The sequence below is a fragment of the Gekko japonicus genome, unplaced genomic scaffold, assembly GCF_001447785.1.
Source record: "Gekko japonicus isolate JY-2015 unplaced genomic scaffold, Gekko_japonicus_V1.1 scaffold140, whole genome shotgun sequence".
Lineage (NCBI taxonomy): Eukaryota > Metazoa > Chordata > Lepidosauria > Squamata > Gekkonidae > Gekko > Gekko japonicus.
The window spans coordinates 288160-304492 of record NW_015169781.1 but is presented as its reverse complement, the minus strand read 5'-3'; the positions used below and the strand labels follow the sequence as shown (position 1 = coordinate 304492).

The 16333-nt window shown below is 45.0% G+C and overlaps 1 protein-coding gene across 1 annotated transcript in view; it reads right to left on the bottom strand.

Annotated features, from left to right (window-relative positions):
- Nucleotides 1-4018: 4018 nt before the first annotated feature.
- Nucleotides 4019-16333, bottom strand: part of TPRN (taperin) — a 12477-nt gene continuing 162 nt past the window's right edge. The window contains exons 1-4 of the mRNA XM_015416775.1: nucleotides 14585-16333; nucleotides 5172-5343; nucleotides 4557-4684; nucleotides 4019-4175 (exon numbers count right to left, since the gene is read on the bottom strand). The exon at nucleotides 14585-16333 is cut by the window's right edge and continues 162 nt beyond it. Of these exons, the coding sequence (XP_015272261.1) occupies nucleotides 4113-4175; nucleotides 4557-4684; nucleotides 5172-5343; nucleotides 14585-16333 (2112 nt within the window). The 3' untranslated portion in view covers nucleotides 4019-4112. The remainder of the gene's footprint in view (nucleotides 4176-4556; nucleotides 4685-5171; nucleotides 5344-14584) is intronic.

The window sequence follows — 16333 nt, the reverse complement described above, 5'->3', positions numbered from 1 at the left end:
GAATATGTTTCTGGTATTCCCAGGATACTGCATATTTACTCAAATTGAAGACTAGGTATTTTTTCCAGGTATGCCATCCAAAAGGGGGGGGGGGCATCTTGCATTCATATACAATTTTTATTACTGGATGTAACTTTTTATTCAGGGTTGTTGGGTTTTTTTTAGTAAATGGGGGGGGGGAGATTGAACTTTTGGATATGCTGAGCAATAAAAAAAGCTGTGTGTGTAAAGTGCCATCAAGTTGCAGCCAACCTACAGCAACCTTGTAAGGTTTACAAGATACTAACAGAAGTGGTTTGCCATTGCCTCCTTCTGCATAGTGATCCTGGAATTCCGCGGTGGTCTCCCATCCAAATACTAGCCAAGGCCAGCCTGCTTAGCTTCTGAGATCAGGCTAGTCTGGGATCAACAGCTCTACTAGATAGTAAAAGATCTTTGTATAAATATGTAGGTAAAAGAGTGAGTCAACACAGGTATTTAGAGGAAGTTACAAGGCCAAGTTCTACTTGACAGACAGACAACCTTTATTGGCATGTAAGAGATAAGATTACATTAAAATTTAGGAATACATCAGAAGTATGGCTGTCAAACAGCCAACAAAAAACCTGATCAATTAATAGTTTCCCTGGTTCGAATTACAGATTGAAGAAAACAAGCAACATTAGTTATAGAAGTGTTTTGCCTAGAGAGTAGCAACTGGACCTTGACACTCTCAGAGAGACCACACCATGTAATTTTAGAATAAAATGGACAATTTAAAAGAACATGGGAAATGGATTTGATAGCACTCTGACTACAGGGGCATTGTCTAAGTTCATAAGGGATTTTTTGGCATCTTCTAGAGAAGATAGCTGATGGCAGTATGTTAAATCTGGCTAACATAAATGCCCTTCTTTGATAGGGATCAGTTAGAGAACAAAAATAAGAAGCTGTCTGGCCCAGTGTCTGGGATAATCCCTGAGGAACAGGTTTTCCTGGCTGCCTCAGTCAGGCACTGAAATTGAATATCTAGAATATAGCTTCTTGGCCTTTTGGCTAAGATCAAGTGTAGAAGCCTGCATTTAGTTGTATAAAATATTGTGGAGGCAGTTAAGTAAAATGGGTCTAGAAATATTCCTAGGGACCTAATTTTTGGGGGGACTAATTTCAGCCAATTAGGTTCATAATGATCTGTTAACATTAAAAAGGTAAAGGAATTCGGGTCAGGATTAGAATTCGGGTCAGGATTAAACAGAGGGTGATCTGGCTGCGACATCTGTCACCCCATTGATTGCCAGGGTTGATTCAGCTGATCTGGCTGGCTCGGCAGGTGTCCCCTACCTCCCTCACTGCTGCATGCTTGGTCAAAGAGGATGACCATCCCAGATAGAAGGAGTGTACCATTCTTCGGTCAAGTTCTACTTGTAGATCACAGAGATTCCTGCATTCTAATAGTTCAAGCTTATCAGTGTTCACCACCTGTTGGCTGCCTGTAGTGCTCCTGTTCACTTTGAATATGCTACTGCTTTGCTTACAGGGAACTGAAAGTGGTACAACAGAACTGTTTTCTATGGTATGCCTGCTCACTCCTTTTGTTGCCTAGTTGAACAGAGGAGACAGCAGGATAGAAAAAATGCATAACAAGAATGTTCATGGGCCTGTTAAACACTGTAGTGCAACATCTAGCCCCCTGCAGCTTGAATGAAACTGTTGCTAGTTCTACAGATGTCAATGGGAAAAGAGTTCAGTGAGCTGTGTAGTGAGCCCAACTGCATGGTTACATTGAGCCTCCCACAACCACCCACTGGCAACTGGATTTTGGAGTTCAGGTAAAGGTTCTGTGTTTGTGAAAAAGCAGAGTTTTAGGCCTCATCAAGGTCTGGCTTAAATTAAAGTGATGTATAAAAGATCATGGGCCGCAGTGGCTCAGAGGTTACCAGAAGGTCTGTAGCTCAGCAGTTCGAGACCCTAGTGCCACATGACAGAGTGAGCTCCTGTCTCTGGTCCCAAGCTCCTGCCAACCTAGCAGTTTGAAAGCAAGGAATTGCAAGTAGATAAATAGGTATTGCTTCAATGGGAAGTTAACAGTGTTCCATATGCCTCAGCATTTAGTCACGCCGGCCACATGACCACGGTGAAGTCTTCGGACAGCGCTGGCTCTTCGGCTTGGAAATGGAGATGAGCACCGCCCCCTAGAGTTGAATTTGACTAGTTTTCAAGCAAGGGAAACCTTTACCTTTTTATAGAAGATCATATTCTGTTGCCACACAAGAAATATCTCCCATCACCGCAGTTCACCTCTAATGATCACTTAGCCCAAACTGTTCCTGCCTGCTGCACTGAACAAAGGAGTTGTGAGCATGATGCTGTAAGTGTTGCAAAGAGTGCCAGGAACACTAGCACTGTATAACTTCATTCCTGTCACAGAAACAGACATGCCCTTAAAAGTTCCAGGTCATATTCAAGAATCAACAAAAACAACCACCAGGCAAGAATGAAGAAATCACTTGTGTAGTTTAATGAGCCTTGGAAGCACAAAGTGATACCATTCCTGCAGGAAGGGGGATGACAAATAGAGTAGTTTGGCCCCTCCAGCCAGACCCAGCAACAATGGGCAGCTGAGTACTTGATCAAGAATTCCCATTCCCTCCAATAAATTGTTCTCAAGTGCAAAATACAGAGCATTTTATAATTCATCACAGTAAATATGATCAATTTGATTTGACATTCTAAACAAAAAAATCAGCAACTTTCAGAGTAGAAGTCTGGGACCTTTGGAGTAGGTCTGGACATAAAGATTCATCATTTCCATTGACACACATTAATTTCAATCATATTTCTACACACACACACACACCCAAGTACAGATAATGTTCTGTTCTTCCAAGGAGTACCATTTGGATGTCAAGTTTACAGTACTTACTCTCCCTTTCCTAACCTGAACATAGTAAATTGCTGTGTAGTGGTTACTGCAAAAGCCATCCAAATACAGCACACACTTTCTGGCTACCACATCAGCTCCTTCTGGAGAACATGGCCATGAAAGGTCACTGCTGCAACTTTAAGAGGAAAGAGAAAAGCAATGACAAGTTTTCCCCACCCACAGACATGGATGGAGATTAGTTGACCCAACAGCTGTTCTAGAGGCTATGAAGTCCTGGGATCTAGGAGAGAACTGGACAAGACCTCTGCTTCACAGCTAATGAAAACATGCTTAGGGTTGTATTGAATTAAATTGTTCATGGAGTGGTCAATCACTAGGAGCCACAGGTTATTTGGAGAGCTGCTCACCTATGGCCCTGGCTATTCAGTCAAACTATCATCCAGAGCTTCTTAGACGTTTGGGGAAAGTTATGTATATGGTTGCTCAGCTCAACCAGAAACAGGGTTTCAGATAACTGGAAAGTTAGTTAAAGCTGCCACAAACTAAGTGTAAGTAACTGCCAGGTGCTTGTCTGAAACTAACAGACACATTCAGATATTGGTCCTTGTTAAAGGTATATATCCATGGCCTGTCCTTGTAATGCTGGAAAACAATTCCAAAGTTTATTTTTTCTGTTACAGAACATTTTTTCCTTGATCCTTAACCACCCCAAGCAGGCAACATCACTGTCCATTATTTACACAATGGAAGAATCAGACTCCAAACTTCAGTCTTTCAGAGCACTTATGTGTCTAGGAATTCCAGAATGGTGTTTTCCATTAGGTGGCATCTGTCAAATTACCTCTTGCCTGCATAGATCCAGGACCCAAGCTAATTGTCAAGCCAGTTCAGACACGCTTGGCTGAAAGTGAGGAATCAGCAGCCCAGTCACAATCCACTCCAGTCTTCTCTTGAACCATGCACCAAAAGATGGTGATTCACATTCAAAGCAGTTCTGTTATTCAGTAATTGGTCTTGAGCAGAACTAGTAAGGTCACAGGTAGAAGGAGCAGGCTGCCTCAGAAGAAGTCATGCACCAAAATCCAGTGTAAATACAGAACTGCCCCACCCCAAATGGCTTCTTGAGGGAGAGCAACTTGGCTACAAATGCCCACCTTGTTCTCCCATTAAGCACTTCTGCAGATATCTGTAGGGAAGGAGACCAGAAATTTTGGAGTGGTCTCTGTTCAGCACCAAGTCAGAATAGCAGTTAGAAGTACAGGGCAGGTTCGCTACCAAAGTCAGAGAGGCTGCTCTTGTCGGCTGGAGTGAGCTGTAAGGGGAGACAAACAAAAAGGGACAGATGCTATACTGTTGTTCCTCCAGGGAATGAAAGAAAGGAATTTTTTTGGGGGGGGGGGTAAGCACTGCAAAGGAGCCACACAATGCAATAAAGAAATGCAATCGTTCCAAAGAGGAATAAATTGGACAGATACTGTTTCCAGATCAATAGTTATAGGACCCCAGGTGCCTCCCAATATCGACAAGGTCTGAACCTGAAGTTACAGGTTATCTTGTGGCTTCTTCAGAGGTCAGAGGCAAGTGCAGGGATCATTTCACACTTTTAAAATATGAAGGTGTGCTTATGCTTCCCTCATGTCAAAGCAGAAAAAGGAAAAGTTGAAGCTCAAACAAATACTCTCCCAGATCTCACCATGACTTGGTTGCCGGGAAAGGCAGCATCCCGTGGAAAGGCCTCTGTGCTTGGAGGAATCTCCTCATACTGCTGCTCCTGCCACTTGCTGAATTCAACTGAGTGCTTTGGGGTATAACTTGATAAACCTACAGGAAAAAATGCAAAGGTGTAGTCTGAATAACAATAGCCAGGTGTACAAGCAGAACTAGGAGATTTAAGAGAAAAAAGGCTTTAAAGCAGATCCATCTCTGAGTTTGTGCTCCACAGACAGATCCTCACAATTGTCATACTATATCTGCAAAACCTAGAAAGAAGAAAAGTCCACTTTTCCAGGCCCCTAATTTGTGTGAATGCTTAAGGAGCAATGGGTAGTCTAAGGAAATATATCATTCCTTCTAAGGAAATATATCATTCCTGTCTTATTTGAAGGCATTGCTCTTTGAACCATAGCCATGAAAAGCATGTTCTGCGACAAGAAGAATTAGACAACATTGCATTTTTCTCCAAAGATCACTGGTGGGTCACCAGTGCTTCAGTCAAAGTGTAAGGGGGAAATGATGGTCAAGGAAGGGATATGAGATTCCTACCATTACCACTCTTCCCTACATAGCCCTACAGATCTACATAGTTTACCTGAGTTCACTGCATTTGAGTTCTGGATACTGTTTGGGCGAGGAATGAACAAGGCAGGTTTCTCATCCACTTCTGTTTCATACTCCTCTTCCTCCTCCGCCTCCACTAAGGAGCTCTCTGATGGGTATTCAAACATAGTTTGAAGGCTGGTTTCATTAAAAGAGATCTTCATCTGGAAGAAAGGAAGGAGAGCACATGGGAAACTGCTTTGTAACTCTATCTGAAGTTTGATAGTTGCTAGCTTACTCCACCTGAAGGGTCACTGTGGTAATTATTTAGAAGTACACATTAAAGAAAAACAATCCAATTATGAATTGAAAGAAACAGTATTAAAGCCCCACTCTGTTTCTGCTTAGCCTAGCCACCAAACACTGGTAAAATAAGCACCATATAGCTCTTCTGAAAGGCTTTCACGATAGGAAAAATATGCCAAGAATTTCTCAAGGAGCCCAGGCTGTTCATGCATTATACATGGATGGTAAAGTCAAGAAAACTCTTGATACCGGCAGTTGTTACAGTGTTGTCCCTGCTAATATAGACTAACCTCTGCTGGTGTGTGCCATCACAGCCAATAAGGGTTCATTTCTAGAGGTTGTGCTGTAATTGCAGGTTAGAAAAGTAGTAATATCTTCCAGTCTTGGTCATATAACACTTATTCTAACAGGGTCTTTCAAGGCTTTCCAACAATAAAGCCCTATACTGGAAAAATAACTTTTAAAGCATACTTCCACAGATACTCCTGCTCAGTCACAGACACCAGGCTGCCTCTCACCCCTGGCTCATTCTGCCTCCTTCGATTTATGTCACAATGCCTTTAACCCTGTAGAGAAGACCACCTCCTCCCACCTTTGCTTCTCTTTCACATATATTACTTCCAATCTTCATGCTTCATTCAGGATGTTTCACTAGTTCCAGACCCAAAACCTATTAAGCTGAGGAAGACCAAGGAATTTTGGGAAAAGGGAAGAGATTGCCACATCCAAGCTTTCAGTATAAGGCTCCCAATAAGCAAGTGTGAATTTCTCCATATAAAAGTGCCAGCAAGTTTAGCACCCATTAGGTTAAGGGCCCAATCCTCATATTTGTTTAAGTTCACCTTTAAATCTTTCAGCTGTATACGATCCTGATATGGCAGATCTGCCCCCATCTCAGCCCAGTTCCCTTCATACCACGACCAGTACCCTAGAGGCAGTAAACTGCAAACTCTGGTTATTTATGTAGCTACTATCTTATCTGTTCTGGGGTCCAGGCCACATGACAATCAAGTAAGAACGAACCCTGAAGGATTAGTGTTGCTGCAGGGGTAATATTTTGTCTTTTGCCTTACAACTGATTCCTATCACCTTTTCTCTACAATTTCCATTAAATCTACACAGTTTCTGCTAGTGAAGCCTCAGCTCTGGACTTGGCTTTTGGCAAGTGGACCCTCCAGTACCATCCAGGGTCCTTTCACCAGTTGCCCAGTCTCCATTGTGTACTCCATTATGAACTCTTCATTTAGTTAATGACTTCATCAGCACTGGCCTCCCTTCTAACAAGCCTTTCTAGTTTCACACAACTATTTGACCAGCCTTGCTTGTTTTCCTCTACAGGTTTGCTTCAGCTGCAAACCTGGTCAGCGGCAGATTTAGCCACTGGCCTTTCTTTCTCCGTAGAGGCATTCAATTGTAGTAGGATGTGGGCTAACATTTCCACAGTTGGGAGTGGCTGACTGAAATTCTACTCTCAAGACCTGCACTGATTTCTGCTTTGTTTTTAATTTAGCCGGTTGCTCTGCTCTGGATTATCCCAGGAATGACCAGACAAGCCAAGCAGCATGTCTATGCATTGGGGTATCCTGTTTAATAATAAAAAGTAGTTTTGTAGCTTTGTACCTTTGACTTTCGTAGCCATGGTAATTGTCCTGCTATTGTCTTGCATGGTGTTCACAGTGGTGTTCACTGGGAAACCAACAGTCAAACCCAAGCTAAGAGAAGAAAAAGAGTTGGGTTTATACCCCACCCTTCACTGAGAGTCTCAGAGCAGCTTACAATCTCCTTCCCATCCTCTCCCCACAACACACACCCTGTGAGGTAGGTGGGGCTGAGAGAGCTCTGAAAGAACTGCTCAAGAGAACAGCTCTGTGACTGTCGACTAACTGGGACTGACCCAACGTCACCCAGCTGGCTGCATGTGGAGGAGTGGGGAATCAAACCTGGTTCTCCAGAATAGAGTCTGTTGCTTTTAACCACTACATCAAACTGGCTCAACCCACAAGCATAGTTCTATAGCCAGCAAAATCAAACACATGAACAAGTCTTGTTTCTACTACAAGCACATGGAAAGTCGTGCAAAAATCTGGCTAGTAATAAAAAGGGTGACAGCCAATCTTGCCATAGCCTTTTAAATTTTGCCTACAGTATATACAGCTTAGGGACATTTATGTAAACCACTGTAGCTCGCAATACTACCTGGACATACAAATTCTCTTTTAACTAAACTCAAGTTCAGGTAACAGTGACTAGCCTCAGTAATCCATGCGATGGTCACCTCTAGATTGGATTACCGTATGTTTGCTTTGGCATCTGATGTTATTTTAACTACTGTAACGTCTGGATTTCAAATTGTACAGTTTTGTTGTTAACCGCCCTGGGTTCTGTGAATTCAGAGAAGGGTGGTATAAAAATCTAAATTATAAATAAATGTGAAATGTAAAGTACAAAAGCATACCATCCCTTGAAGCCCCTTTTAAGGTGCTTCTCCCTGTGCTTCTTCCTGCCAGGGTCCTGGCTCTGGGGAGTGAGCCCCATGTAGCTTTCTTGCCGGAGGGGAGAATACCCTCCAGCATTATTCCATGCTTTAAGGCCTTATAACAAAATGCCAAGGATCTCCCCTTACAAGAGAAAGAGCCCACAAAGTGACCAGCTCTCTGTAATCAATATGCAAAGACACATGGCAGCTGGAGCAATACACAGGGCTCAAAATACCACATGCTACTTACAAGACATGGAGGAGTTTCAAGTTCCTTGGAAGAGACATGCAGGGAGAGAGGAGTCTGGGTCCTGCCCCTGACTAAGTGCCTGAATAAAAGCAAGCTCTTACAGTATCTGCTCAGTGGGATGGTGGGCACTCCATGCATTATATTTAAAAATAAAAACTTCTCACACATGATCAGACATGTGTCAAGCAGAACCAAGTGCATGCCACTTATAAACTAAGCCTGCCATTTCAGTTTACCTGTGCACTGCCTCTAGTTTTTGTTTGTTTTTTTTAAAAAAGGACTATTTGTATCTGGATATTGCTTTTCATTTATAAAGAATAACCAGCATCATCCATGTGTGCATTTTCTATGAGGAAAGCTGATGATCTGAGAAAGGAAAAAGATCACTCAAACCTGTGCATCAAAGCAGCAAGATTAAAGGTTGGGGTTTTTTAAATTTAAGCTATATTATCTGCTTCCTGGAGAGCACAGAACCTTCTGCCTCCACTGAAACCTATTGTTAAAACTCCATGAGCCATCCTGAACTTTTCTCAAGCTAGTCCTTCATGGAGGGGACCTGTTATTTCTCTAGAAATGCCCATTTTGCCAAGAGCAAGTACCTAAGAGAAGATATGAAACATCTGCAGTAAACATCTGGCAGTACCACACTTCTATTATAACTGAAGTCATCCTTTACTTGAAAATCCATGACAAGATGAACTCAAGGGCAGAGTGGACAAATATAACCCCTCTTAGCAGGAGAAAGCTGGAATCTAGCAAATAAACCAGTCCTGCGCCTTCTTACTTTTCCCTTGTCCACAACCATCTGTATTATCAGGCCAAGAGCCAACAGTCTTGGTACCAACTAAAATTACCAGCACAATAGCTACTCAGTCACAGGTTTTCCTCCTCTTCAAAGCGCAAACTATAAATAGCAACTTCAGCCAGGGGAAGAGGGGAAACCTTTCAACAGCAGCAAAATCACAAAGCAACAAGGGGAGGGGGAGACACACTGCAGACACCTGACTGCCAGTAGGCCAGTTCTCAAGACACTTAATTGAAAATAAGAACAAAAATTGTTTTTGTCATCTGAGCAACAAACTATAATAGTGCAATCAAATGCCAAACACAGAACTCTGACTACCAGTAAGTTGTACACACAAAAGTTCCTCCTCTCATCTCAACCATGATGTCACCTACCTTAACCATCTGCCACTCAACATCCTCGACTTTCAGATCTACCAAATAACTCTGCAGTCAGATACAGCAACCCATACCCATTCTGCAAGGGCCTAACAAATCAGAATACTGGGAGAGAGGCAAGATAAATCTGGAAGATAAGATTGCCAATCCTCTGCCAAGTTGAACATGAATGGGTGACAAAGGCAAACATATTGTACCATTACAGCAAAGCACAGCTGCTGCTTGGCACTGAACACCTGGCTAGCTAAACAATAATGCTACCAGATCACACACTGGGTCATGATCTAAACAGTTACAATCGTGGAGTGCTAGGCAAGGGGAATGAAGACTAAGCCAGATATTTTTGTCATGTATAATCAGCCATGGAGATTTTAGTGTTGCTTTCTTGCTGGTGTTGTGTGTGAAACTTTATGAACACAATCCAAATTCACTAGCAGCTCTTCAAATTCAATCTGAAAGCCAAACTTTAGGAGAAGAAAAGTGGTACATTATTTTCTCTCATCATCCCAAGTTCCCTGGGAATCTGCAACCATGGATTCAGTTCTAGACTAGAACACAGAATATTCAACTCATAGGATACATAAATCAACAAAACGGCAACTTTGAGACCTAAAGTTTCCATCAACATTAGTCACACATCTTTGTTTGTTGTGTGGATTAATGTGTTGCAGGAAATATGAATTGCAAAGTTTTAGAGGAGACTCTAAACAGATGTTGCTAGAGCCAGGGGATAAATATTCCATAGGCAGTAAAGTTCCAACAGTTCCAGGCCTCTGAACAATTTGCCATCAATTTGCCATCTTGGAGCAGGATTCCAAGTACCCCAGGAAACAGAGTCTCCTCCACTGATGAAGTTGCTTAGAGCCCATTCTAACAAGTAAAACCCTGAATACTTTTGCTCTTTCAGTTACTGGACTCTTGTTTTTTAATATTTCCATGTTTTATAAGGCTCCAATATTGCTCATCCTTTCTTCCCTGCTTAGGCACAGGGTAGAGTCAATAGTGACCTGTATGGTCAAACACAGCTGGCACAACACACAACCACAATGATGTAATCTAGCAACATTCTGCACCAACACATCCAAGGCCCTCCCACCTTAGCAATAGCTCTTTATGTTAAAATGACAGTGCCCCATTGTCAGCTCTCTCCCCATTTTGGCATGCTGACAAGACTGCATAAACTCCTGCACTGGCTACAAGAGGCCTTGGTGAATTCGAAAGAATCTCTAAACACTCCTTGGTAGCACCCTGATGGTAGTTTAGACAGATGTCGCTACAGCCAGAGGATAAATGTTCTATAGGCAGGAGAGTTCCAACAGTTCCAGGCTTCTGAACAATTTGCTATCAATCTGCCATCTTAAAGCAGGATTCCAAGTACCCCAGAAAACAGAGTCTCCTCTAAAACTCTGCAATCTCATCATCAGCATATGCCCCAGTTTGCGAGTGTAATCCCATATGGATGATTACAGCATGCTCAAATAGCCAGGCTTCTAGCAGCTCAGTGGGTACCGAACAGCAACACTTTTTAGTGACTGTATGCTTAAAGGCATCAGGGTGCTAACAGCAACACTTAGTGACTGTATGCTTAAAGGCATCAGGGTGGGGGGCATGAAGCAAAGGGTTCAATGGTAGAGCACTCAGTCATGACCCCTCCAATTCAAAAGGACTTCTGACAGCAGGATAGGAAAAGATGTCTCTTCCCAAGACCCACAAGAGTGGCTGCCAATACTGAATTAAATGGATCACCGGCCTGACTCAGTATGACAGTTTTATATATTCACATCAGACTCCATGCAGTACATGTACTTCTCCTGCAGTTTGTGGGAGATTCCTGGTTAGCACAAGAGAGCTCTCTTTATTCAGGTGCCAACTATTTCGTTTCAAGACCTCACTATAAGCCCAGAATTCTACTGAATAAAACTGAATAAAAGTTTGGGGAGGGACTACACTATGCTTGTTTATAAACATACTAGCCTGATACCTGTGCTTCGTTACAGTGTTTAAGTTCTGTAAATCCAGTTATAATACTAATGATGTGAAGTTTGAAATGTAACATTTGTTGTAGGAATTCTAATGGAGAAGATTGTAGTGTAAAAAATGAAGTGAGACATACATACTGTTTTTTTTTCCCTACTGAAGGACCTCTCTGTAGACCACATTGGTGGTTGTGCCCTCAGGTGCTAGGATCACCAGCAATGTTCCCTCTAAGCTGTGGAGTCTTGTGACCAATGCTCCCTCTAAGCTGTGGAGCCTTATGAGCAAAAATTCTACTTTCTGAGCTACTGGCATTACAGTTGTGAGCAGGTGATTAGGCTACTGCATAAATTAGTTTGCTCTGGAGCCATCCTTCCTCAGCTAAGACAAAAATATGTGAGCTAGAGGCTAAAAAACTGTGAGCTAGCTCACACTAACTCAGCTTACAGGGAACACTGCTTGTGAGCAAAAATTCTACTTTGTGAACTACTGGTATTAAAGTTGTGAGTGAGCGATTTGGCTTCTGCATAAATTAGTTTGTTTTGGAGCCATCCTTTCTGAGTTAAGACAAAAATGTGTGAGCTGGAGGCTAAACCACTGTGAACTAGCTCACACTAACTCAGCTTAGAGGGAACACTGCTTGTGAGCAAAAATGCTACTTTGTGAACTACTGGTATTAAAGCTGTGAGCAAGCGATTTGGCTTCTGCATAAATCAGTTTGTTCTGGAACCATCCTTCCTAAGCTAAGACAAAAATGTGTGAGCTGGAGGCTAAAAAACTGTGAGCTAGCACATACTAACTCAGCTTTGAGGGAACATTGATCACCAGGCCACATAGAACTGTCCATGTGAGAAGCAGTCATCTGTTAAGTCAGTTCCTGCCACCTTCAGTGTCTGGCCTTGGGACTTGTTGATGGTCACAGCAAAGCAGGCCTTGAGGAGGAACTGTAGGCTCTTGAACTCGAAGGGGTTTTCTGATGGTATGAGTGGTATGCATGGTATGAACACCAATTCTCCCCAAGCACTGCTGGTGAGCAGTGTGGCCTTGATTATGTTCCTGTGCAGGGCCTTCACTTGCAGACTGGTACCATTGCAGAATTTGGGTAGGCTGAGGTTCTGCAGCTGCATTAAAGTATCTTGGCCCTGCTCCTACACCTGACAAACACCCGCCTGTCTGGTGTAAGGCATTGGAGAGGCTGCACCAGCAGCAACGCTGAGGCAATCCTGCTAAGCAAGACTCTCTGATGGCTTTAAGTACTCCACGCCCCTTCCAACCCTTTACAGGCAGTTGTCTGTAAGGTGTACGAGGGGTAGCATGTCTGAAGGCATCGGGAAGGCTGGGCCAGAAGGACTGCTAAGGCAATGCTGCTTGGGCAGCCTCCCTGTTGGCTTTCAATGTTCTGCTCCTGCACCTGACAGACAACCACCTGTCAGGTACAGGAGGAGTGGGTGGGAGTGTGTCTAAAGCAGGGGTGGCCAAACTGTGGCTCGGGAGCCACATGTTGCTCTTTCACATATACTGTGCGGCTCCCGGCAGGGCGGTTGGGGAAGCTAAATATCATTAGCAAACAAATATCATTGGACAAATAAACATCATTATCAATATCTGCTTTTACCACTTTTGTTATTATTTTGGCAGTCTTATTTAATGTTAATTAAAAAACAAATTTGCATATTTCCCAGTAAAAATGTACAATATTTGTTCATGTCTTGCAGCTCTCAAACATCTGACATTTATTCTGTGTGGCTCTTATTTTAAGCAAGTTTGGCCACCCCTGGTCTAAAGCTATTGGGGAGGCTGGCCCAGCAGCATTGCTAAGGTTTTTCTGCTCCAACAGCCTCCCTGGTGGATTAAAGTACCCTGGCCGCCTCCCTGATGGATTAAAGTACCCTGGCCCTGCCTGTCAGGTGTTGGGGGGGAGTATGTTTAAAGGCATTGAGGAGGCTGGGCCAGCAACAGCACTAAGGCTGTAAACATCTCACCCCCTCTCCTACCTGTCCAGTGTAAGAGGGGAAGGGGTATTGCAAGCCATTGTGGAGGCTAGGCCAGCAGGATGACTAAGGGGCCAGTTCCTGCTGGGGCGGGCTCCCTGATGACTTTAAGCACTCTGCACCCACTGCTGCACCTGACAGACAGACGCCTGTCAGGTATAGGAGGTGGGGGGAGCCTGTTTTAAGTCATTGGGGAGGTTTGGCCAACAGCTTTGCTGCACCTCACAGGTTGTTGGTCATTCCTGATTTCCTCAAATGTCATTAGCTCTCTGCAGTCTCCTATAACTGTTTTTTAACCTCAGAACACTGAGCTCTGCAGTTGACCAATTAGAGAGTGGAGGGTACAAAGAGGTAGCAGCCTGGCAGCCACATAGGAAGCAATGGGGGGAGCACATTTTACCCCTTTTGATCCCCTTAGGGGTCAAATTTCTAAAAAAAAATCCCTTCTTTGTGAGCATCTATGTCATGGTAGGAGTGCTCTCCCCGAATTTGGTGTCTCTAGGTCCAGCAGTTTGGTCTGGGTGTTGATTTTATGGTGAGGGGACTTTCTTTTATATATAGATGAAGCTGCTGCATACACAGAATTTTGGATCACACAGCTCAGTATTCACTATTCTTCAGGGTCTTAAGACAGAAAAGGAGCTTTCTCAACATCTGTGGCCTTTTTACAGGAGAATGCCAAGGACTGAATCTGGGACCTGGTACAATAGCCCATGTCTAGAAAGTCAAGGCCCACAAATTAAACATTATGGCATAGAACTGAAAACATGCAAAAGGACCATAGTCACTTTCTTCAAGGCATTCTCATGCTTGGTGGAGGAAGACTTCTATATAAATCTTCACCAGTTCCTGTTAACAATATGAACTCACAGGGACTAGCACAGGCTGGAGGAAGCCTGCTCAAAGTGACTGCAAAAATACAAAGAGTTGGAACATTCAGATCTTCCCTGTTCTATATGCAGTCTCATGGGAGCAGTTGCAAGATTACGTCATATCCTTCAGCTAACATTTAACTTCATGTTAGCATGTTCATACCAAGAAGTTACAAAGCAGAACTAAATTAGCAAACAGCACTCAGTGATTATTCATACACAGCCTAATCCATAAGAGCACTGTATATATAACAGCTCTAAGCAACAGTAATTATTGTGCCCGCTGAAAGCAAACATTTTTACAAAAATGATCATTTCAGCAATGACAAGGGAGAGACAGTTGAATTCTTGGGAAAAGAAACTAATCATTATAAAAAGTTTTCAGCACCGTCTAGAAAAATAGAAGTCAGTTACCTTTTTTCTTCGAGAGCCTGATTTGCTCATGCAGGATCTATCCAAGGAAAGGTAACCCCCTATGACCTCAATCTCATTAACAGTGGGGTAGCGTTTTTTGAGAAGCTGACCCAAATCCTGGTGGGTCACATCACCCCTAGCTTTGGCTCGGCTTTCTTCTTCATCCTCCTCCTCCGGCAGCTGAGCTCTGCTGAAGGTCTCCAGTGCAGCACTAGGAGGTTTCCTTTTGGGCACGATGGTAAAGGTGTTACTACCTTTCTCAGAGAGGGTGGCATAATCAGCAGGGTGGGGCCTGTACATGGGCACAGCCAAGTCCTCCATCCCGATGGAGGAATCACCTTCCTGAAGCACATCAAAGCCCTCAAGCCTTGGACTCAGGACTTTCAAGGGGGGGAAGTCACCAGTGTCCAATTCAACCAAGTCCTCATCGATATAAGTCACAGGCACCAAAGTCTCAGCCCGCTTCTCTGGGGCAGCTGGCGGTACTCCTCCTGGCAAAGTTGGGGGGACTTCGGTAGGTTCCAATGGTCCGGAGGCTTCTCCTTTCCGACGGGGCACAAAAAGAAAGGAGTTTCGAGAGTTGAGGCGCAGGCTGGCCAAGGCCTGTGCTTGGAGATCATGAGCAGGGATGGCATCTAGGTCTGGCCTGGGGGCCGGGCGGATCTCAAAGGAGCCATTAGAACAAAGGAGCTGTGGAGGCTGGGCTGAGTTGGCTGTGGCACTGCTATCCGAACTGGCACTACACTGCTGGGCTGGTAGCTGTGGGGTCTCCGGGGTCCCCTCAAGGTTTGGCTTCCATGAGTTGGCTGGAGTCGGCAAGGCAGCAGCAGAGCTTGGCGATGGCACTGGCTTGGGTGCAGCTACCACCTGTTGATTTCTGCCCCCAGGTGGAACTGGTGCAGCAGCCACTCCGGGCTCCACAGGCCCGTTACTAAGTGCAGGGACGGAATTTGCAGATACAGGGCAGCATCCACGGGGGTTCACCACGAAGGAATTGGAGCCAGTCTTCTGCACGAAGCCTCCAGGTGGTTGGCCGCGTGGAGAACCAGGAGGAGCTGTGAGAGACAGCAGCGCAGGAGTGCCTTCTTGGGAAGGGTTTGGCACCACTGGCTGCAGCCGAGAGGCCTCGCCAGCCCTCCACCTCCCTCGTCCCACATTGCCCCGTGGCCACCGGTCAAATTTCTGCAGCAGCCGACTGACCCTGCCAGTTTCAGGCTCGGCATCTCCACTCCCAGGCAAGGGTGACCGAGACGGCAAGGATGACTCAGACTCATAGATGACGACTTCAGCAGCCCGGATCTCGGTGACAGCAGCGGACCCACCGCGGGAGAGGAGATCCCGGAAGGGGTCTCTGCCCCGAGGGGAGCTCGGGAGCGGCGACGGGGAGGCTGAGGAAGCTGGCTGCCCGCCTGGTGGGGAGTCGGTGCTGTCTCCTTCCTTCTGGGCCAGCCCTGCCGCTTCCCGGGATTCGATGATGAGGATGTTATCGGCGCGGATGGTGCGGATGCCCGGGACGGAACTGTACAGCTCCAGCAGCTGCGCCAAGGCAGGAGGCTCGGAGGAAGAGGCGGCAGCTGCCGAGGAGGTGGAGGAAGCCGATAAGGCAGGCCGGGGTGGAGAGGGCAGAATCCGCCGGCGCCGCCGCCTCCGCTCGCCCTCCAGCCTCATGAACGGGTTCTCCCGCAGAGGGCCCAGGCTTTCGGCCACCACGAACCGCTCCTTCGCCGCCGCCGCCGCCTCGCACTCTCT